We start from the raw sequence: 7,700 nt of genomic DNA, 5'->3' as shown, positions 1-7,700 counted from the left end.
TTCGTGGGAAGATCAATCACACAATATTTAATTTCGCCATAACATGAAAACAATATTTGGGAGGTCCCACCTGATGGGAGGGCCGTCCATAAACTATGGAGTTAGAAATTTTATAACTTCCAAAATTAAAACTTAATACAATAAAGCTATGGATCAATTTATAACAAACTAAACATTCAAGGGCCATTTTGTTCTGCTGAACATATTATTGTGCTCTGTTTAAGTGGTAAGTTTCCATTAATGTGTTACCAGAAGGAAGTTCTTATAAAATGGTGCAAATTTGAAATTATGTTTCAAAGTATGGCAAAAGAATGATTTCAACTCTTGTTAATCCTTTGTTGTCACAGACAAATAAAACAAAATGTGTTTTTTTTTCTGTAAAATAAAAAGGAAAAACATCAATAGAGATCAAATCAATTAAAGTTTAAATGATACTGAAATAAAGATGAGTGTGTTTTGCTATAGCAGGGCTGGCTACATGTACTCAATAGAAAGTGTCCAAACCGCAAAGAAGCCAGCATTGGGGATAAATTTGAATACGTGTAGAAATGACAAATCTTCCCAATTAACTGTGAAACTACACTTAATCAAAATCATGTACACTATGCAAAACAGGATTGTAACTCATGTGTTTTGGAGATCTCCGTTCGACCCCCTTTCAAATTTTAATTTGGTCTGCTGATCTACCGAATCACATGGGAAAAACCATTTCATTCTAAAACCGTGGGAATCATACTGGATACCGTTTTCAATCTTTACACATTTGTTTTTTTCTTGGTTTGAATATTAATAACTCTCAATATAAACCACGTAAATATCGGGGGTGGATTTAAAATGCAATCCCTAGATACCCGGGTTTCCTCCTGAGTAAGGTTCCAAGAACAACATCGTACCTCCCTCCCCTCTCTCGCGTACGTGCGGCTAACATGCACCAACCATTCTTCCAAAAAACAAAATAAAACACGCCATTAGAGGAATCCTATTAATCTACAGAGCAAACAGAATCAAGAAAGCTACCATAAGACAAAAGAGCCCCATAGCTTCGGATAACGCAAATCCCAGAATGGCATAGGTGAAGAGCTGTTGCTTCAATGAGGGGTTTCGGGCGTAACCGATGATGAAGCTGCCGAACACCGTTCCGATACCAGCTCCGGAGCCGGCCATACCCACGGTGGCGGCACCGGCGCCGATGAACTTGGCGGCGGCTTCAACATCCTTTTGCACGGCAGAGGTTTGGATACCACGGTTTAGGACCTGCAGGAAAGAGAGTTTACTTTGGGTCATTTAGCAGCTCAGAAAAATATGTTTCTAAAGCTTTTAGATTCATTTTGCATGAACGATATGCAAGGTTTTAAATTAAACATTTAAAATTACACTGAATTAAAAACAATTAAAATTATCATCGTGTTGATCCTAATGACAGAAAACATACATTTTAATTAAAGAAGGAAAAGTGTAAATAAATAAATATCAATACAGAACAATTGTCAGGTTAAAACTTTTGAGTTAAGGTTATAATTGACAGCTTATTATTCTGGACATTATTCAACTATTTTCATGCATGATATTAATAACAGTATTAACATTTTACCAAGTACAAGGGCTGACCAACATGTACACATGGCGGAGGCTTTAATAGACTTTTCAGGCCATTTAATCTTAATTGTTTCAGATTTTTCTCAAGGGGAAAAACTAAAATCGGAAATCAGCTTTAAGTAGAAAGTACAGCATGCTTGTCTCTTGAAGTTAGGAAAACAAATTCATAGAGCTGCTTTAAGCAGAACATATTACTTAAAATTGTCCAGCTAAGCAAAACTTAGCAGGATACCAGTTACAATCGTAACATGCAGCTAACATGTTGAAGGTAGTTAAGCTGGTAACCTTATGTTGGTCAACTTTTAGTGCTTATGTAGCTCTATGAAATTGGGCCATGTACACAAAATAAAACGGTTAAGCAGAGGGAAAACACAAGAACGCTTGCTCTACTGATACTTGTTTCAAATACAACTACAAACCTTCAGAATTTTGTTTTACACAAAAACAACAAGTTTTCAATTCAATTCAATTCAATTCAATTCAATTCAATTCAATATAAATCAACTCATTTCATGTCAATTCAATTTATCCAGTCCGATCCTACCATGGAGGAAAATTTCTTTGCATACACACCATACAAAAAATAAATACACAAAAGCTGAAATATACTGAATACAAATAAAACAATTTTAAAGTGAATCACAGGTTTGAGAAGACACCCTGTTAACACATTATTTGATTATCTTTTGGAGTAGGTAAATATTGTGTTGATGGAGAAGAAAGGGAGACCATCTTACCTGATTAACTAGCGCCGTTACATTTGCTGTCTTTGTAGCAGTGATAGTGGTGTTAAGTCCAGCTAGACCGCTATATGTTGCCAAGGTACGCCTTGGTGTACTATATGAAGAAAAACAACAAAATTTCAGTCACTATAGACCTGCTATAGACACTAGACAGATATCATAAAGTCAACTAAAAACTAAAATTGCAATACAAAATCACTCATAGTCTCTATAGTAATCCCATTTGGGAGTCCTCTCTTTAAAGAATACACAGGAATAAATGCAGTTGGGGAACTTTGGCAAAATGCCCTGTCCAGCAGGATGTAGCTTGTTAGGAAATTAAGTAGTCAGCAAGGTCAGCAAGGTCAGACAATAAAAAATAACTTTTTGATGTATAAGGTGTATTAAGAAGATCCAGTTCCTCACATAGTGTTAGCCAGAGGGGAACAGGCCCGACTTTTCACGGAGGCAATGAAGGCGATTGCCTCCTTGCCCTCTAGTCATTGCCTTGGTGCCCTTGAAATGCTCCATTAGACTTCACATATTCCTCATAGGATCACCAACGGTCATCCTATGAGGAAATTGTAAAGTAGGAGAAAAATGCCTTGGTGCCCTTCTGGGGGTATTTGAGCGTCTTTTCCCTGTTTTAAATACTGACACCAAGTTATATGTGTCATTACATGTATGTATTGTAAGTGAACAATGGGCGACTTTTGGGAGGCTTGGTGGCAGCAGACTAACGAGGTAAAATCCATTGTTCTCGGTAATGTGCGCATGCTCAGAACTACGTTAACAATGGAAATTTACCTGGTAAGTCTGCTGCCACCAAGCATTTCAAAGTCTCCCATTGGGACACCCAGTTTTTAAATTTCCAGGAAATTTTCACACCCTTTTACCAAATCCAGGCTAAAACCTTGGTTCCTTTAACAAGTAACAAAGACCTAAATGTAAAAATTATGTCTGTGTCTCTTCTCACCTGGTTGACTTATCTTGACTGGTGATCGATCCTAGAGGCCTGACCAGAGCTCTTGAACTTCTGGCCAACTAAGGGGGAAAAAGACAAAATCAATGGTAAGTTTAATTGAGTTGAGAGCTCAGCAGTTGATACCCTATTCCAAGATACAAAAGCACCACAATTTAATGTTTGGCTTAGATGCTCTAACTGCAGCTCTGGGTCATCTTCCTTTAGAGGATTTGAATGTTATTACAAAATCCTTTGCACAATTGTTCACAGTCAATCTGTAAGATTCAAGGTTTTGAGACGAAATACCACTGGCTGGAACACTCAAATTTCTCTGGGACAGCTCTTCTCCAAACACTTTTCTATATCAACCATGTGCATACTAAAAAAACAAAACTTAAAGATCATGGTACAATATTAAAGGGGTCACATCAAGTAGGCTACTATTTCTGATTCATCACTACTGATATTCTTTAATTCAGATGAGGATAATATTTATATGACAGGTTTTGAACCATGATGAAATTCCGCAATTGGGTGGCATGACACATACATGTTGTGTCCCTGCTTGGTGCCCAACTCCAAGGAATTATGCAACCCATGCAAAGGTTCCAATTAGACAGCCATAGACCAGACCAGACCAGACCAGACCAGACCAGACCAGACCAGACCAGACCAGACCAGACAAGGTTATTTATGTTGCTGTGCTTTTTTTATGTTTTGCATTACGTGCCCATGTTTCACAAATAGACACGACTAGTCGAGGAGCGGTTTGTGTAGTTATATTGCCCTCAGTTGGTAGCGCTTCATGGCAAGGTTTGATTGTGATTCCAACAGAAAAGAAAAGTCTTGGCCCAAGACCAAGCTGGGTGGTAAAATGTAAATTTACAGCTTCTTAAATTATTCACTGTCCAGTCAAACTAGCAGACATGAAATGCATTCTTTAATCCTGTTCAACTGGTATGAACGATAAATTTGATTAATTACTTGCATTGGTTTTGCCCCTACCCCTCAAAAAGGAGCGACCGAAACAGAACTGTGACTGGACTCCCTCTGTCCCCTGGTAGGAAGATGTCCATGACCGATGTCGGTCACTACGCACCCAAGTCACTGCGTACCCAAATTGTCGTACCCAGGTATCTCAATTGTCCGACTCTTGACTGATGTGGCCGGCCTTCATTATTTTCTTTCATGTGGACATCGACACCATTTCATAGTAACTAAAAATGACTTGCAGGAAGATCAGAATAAAAGTTCACCACTATCCTTTGTAGAAAAGGTATGCAGTTATTATTATTGCTGAATTAATAATGTTCTTCACTTTGGCGCGATTTACTCATATGGGCTCCGTTTTTAAAATGTACACAAGCGTTTCCTCCGTTAACTACGTTTGCTGTTCTACAAACTTTTCTAAGAAAGGGAATGTTTTTCGTTAAAAAAATGATTCCCTAACTTTGGTTTGAAATGATAAAAAAAACAAAAAACCTGAAGGGTGGTTTCAACCGTACCCAATTCATATTTGTATGAATTGACTTGGATACGAAGCGACTTGGGTATGAAGTGAATTGGGTATGAAGTGACCAACATTCTCCATGACAATACTTCAAAAATATTAAGCGTTGAACGTATTGAGAAGTCAAAAACATGTGATGATACACAAGTGCAAAATATCATATGATTTTCGAAAGTCGTATTGAGAAGTCAAAATTAGAGCAAATCTGTTGACTAGCTGTTGAAGTTGTACATGTTTGACCATTTCGCCCTGTACGGTTCAAATTTAGCTTGTAACCCTCCAGCTCCGCCATCAGGAGGAGGGTTTCGTTATCACAACTAGCCTAAGTATGCAAAAAGAGGAGTAACTATAGAATACAGGTACACTCGGAGCTCTATCTGTGCCTCCGCGGAGGCGGAGTCGCGGTCACGTACGTTTTAAGTAACTTGGTCGTAGCATGGAGGAAGAAAATAGCTGGTCGTACTATACTACTTGATTGTATTGAGTGCGATTGATGAATACAACAGATAAAATGTTAGGGTCGTAGGGAGTCAAAGTGTGACGTGAGTGGTGAGGTAGGTGAAGCAGGCGATAGAGGGCGTTTTAGGAAGACGTGCATTTGATGCAATCGTGAAGACGGGGAAGCTGGAGGCGTGGAGTCGCGGTGTTGACAATGGCCGATAGAGGGCGTCTTTAGGAAGACGAGCATATGATGCAATCGTGAAGACGGGGAAGGTGGAGGCGCGGTGTTGGCAATGGCCGATAGAGGGCGTTTTTAGGAAGACGGGCATTTGATGCAATCGTGAAGACGGGGAAGGTGGAGGCGCGGTGTGGACAATGTCCGATAGAGGGCGTCTTTAGGAAGACGAGCATATGATGCAATCGTGAAGACGGGGAAGGTGGAGGCGCGGTGTTGGCAATGGCCGATAGAGGGCGTTTTTAGGAAGACGGGCATTTGATGCAATCGTGAAGACGGGGAAGGTGGAGGCGCGGTGTGGACAATGTCCGATAGAGGGCGTCTTTAGGAAGACGAGCATATGATGCAATCGTGAAGAAGGGGAAGGTGGAGGCGCGGTCGGGCTTTCTTTCCCTTTTTTAAATAATCCTCTATTGGGGTCAAGTGTATTAGGGCAATGTTAATAATTGTACGGAATTCGGGCTTTCTTTCCCTTTTTTAAATAATCCTCTAATGGGGTCAAGTGTATTAGGGCAATGTTAATAATTGTACGGAATTCGGGCTTTCTTTCCCTTTTTTAAATAATCCTCTAATGGGGTCAAGTGTATTGGGGCAATAATAATAATTGTACGGAATTCGAGCTTTCCCTTTCCCTTTTGTTTAATCCTCTAATAAGGTCAAGTGTATTAGGGCAATATTAATTATTGTACGGAATTCGGGCTTTCTTTCCCTTTTTTTAAATAATCCTCTAATGGGGTCAAGTGTATGAGGGCAATATTAATAATTGTATGGAATTCAGGCTTTCTTTCCCTTTTTAAATAATCCTCTAATGTATTAGGATTCGGCCTTTAATTATTTCCCTTTTGGAAATAATCCTCTTTTGGGGTAATATGTAGTACGGCAATATTAATAGTTATTAATTATTTGTACGGAGTTCCCATAATTATTGAAATAATCATCTAATGGTCTTGTGAGTTATCGTATAAAATAAATTGACAACACAGCTGCGCATTAGCTATAGCGCAGTTGTGTATTTTCGAGCCTAATGAGGGCGCTGTTGTGCATCTTTCAGAGTGCCCCCTAGGTTGCCAAATATTTATAGTTAAGCCACATAGCGCGACCTCAACTCCAGTGTACTGTGTACGTATGAACGTCACCGCGACTCCGTCTCCGCGGAGGCTCAGTGGAAGCTTCGAAGTGTACCTGCATTCTATAGTTGTGCCCAAAAAGAATATCTCATTTGTATGCGAGTTAAATTAAAATTAGGTACAGATAGGCCTTTGCCTACTCATTTTTCTTAAGTTTCTTAGCGAATGCCAAGTGGCGATGGCAGGATACTGAAATTTTTCCAAGTGCACCCTAGAAAAAATTGTGTACAAACGATGCTTGTTGGATGGGCCCTTGAATTCTTTCTGAACTTATTTTAGATAGTTGGTCGTGCCGCCCGCCCGCCCGCCCCCCCCTCACCCTTTTTTTAACTTTACGTTGTCCTTGACCTTACCTGCTTACTAATTAATTTCGGCACTGGGCAAAACACAGAGGGTCCATCATGAGCATTGGCGATAGTGGGCAAAACAATTCATCTGTGTGTCTGTGGTATTATGAATCCGAAGACGGAGCAGGTTCGGTTGATTGTGTAACAATTTTTTACACATACCTATCACTCAATTGAATTGAAATGGCTGGGGGCCGGCCGCGGAGTACGGCCATTTTGAACTAAAACACTTTAATCTTGTCCTACATTTTGACTTTATTAAATAATTCTTTACTTTAATACATACCAATGCCTGAGCGGCAGGGGTGCACAGTTTTACACAATACATGCTGAATTAGATGATATTTGACCGCTCGACGACGTCTGAAATTCAAGAAAGTTTGCAAAGACATAAGAATTAGATAGATGCCGGTATATGAAAATCATACATATCTCTGGACGATTTAAGGTATTAAGTACGCTTGTCTACATGGAAATGATGCTACAGAATAATTAATTAAAACTAATACTACTGAATGTTTACAAAATCATGTATTTTCAGTCACGGATTACTTTAAATTTTGTTGGATTCCAATAGAATCCGGCGACTTTCCACTTACCAAAATTGCAACCGGTATACAGGAGGATTGTACAGCGCACGCGCAGGATATCGGCAAAATTCTCCGACTCCAGACTAATCTACGTACAAAAACGACGTTCGGTAAGAGGGCGGTAACCCGACTGTTCGCCTGCTGAACGTCTCTCGTACAAAACGATAT

General features: G+C 39.6%; 1 protein-coding gene across 1 annotated transcript; it reads right to left on the bottom strand.

Moving 5' to 3' along the window:
* Positions 1-7,672, bottom strand: LOC139937625 (ATP synthase lipid-binding protein, mitochondrial-like). The gene is made up of 5 exons (XM_071932867.1): positions 7,542-7,672; positions 7,229-7,305; positions 3,295-3,362; positions 2,334-2,433; positions 1-1,254 (listed from the first exon to the last, which is right to left on the bottom strand). Exons 2-5 carry the CDS (start codon positions 7,268-7,270, stop codon positions 988-990), a joined length of 477 nt encoding a protein of 158 aa, XP_071788968.1. The 5' UTR covers positions 7,271-7,305; positions 7,542-7,672; the 3' UTR covers positions 1-987.
* Positions 7,673-7,700: the final 28 nt, after the last annotated feature.

The sequence above is a fragment of the Asterias amurensis genome, chromosome 5, assembly GCF_032118995.1.
Source record: "Asterias amurensis chromosome 5, ASM3211899v1".
NCBI classification, from domain to species: domain Eukaryota; kingdom Metazoa; phylum Echinodermata; class Asteroidea; order Forcipulatida; family Asteriidae; genus Asterias; species Asterias amurensis.
The sequence above is the reverse complement of the archived record's forward strand: the minus strand, read 5'-3'. Positions and strand labels throughout refer to the sequence as shown.

Coding starts and splice junctions, on each gene's coding strand:
- LOC139937625 (XM_071932867.1), bottom strand. CDS start 7,270: ATGTATTGTGTAAAACTGTGCACCCCTGCCGCTCAGGCATTG. Junction 3,363..7,228: donor CCCCTGCCGCTCAGGCATTG/GTATGTATTAAA, acceptor TTTCCCCCTTAG/TTGGCCAGAAGTTCAAGAGC. Junction 1,255..2,333: donor TAACGGCGCTAGTTAATCAG/GTAAGATGGTCT, acceptor TCTTTCCTGCAG/GTCCTAAACCGTGGTATCCA.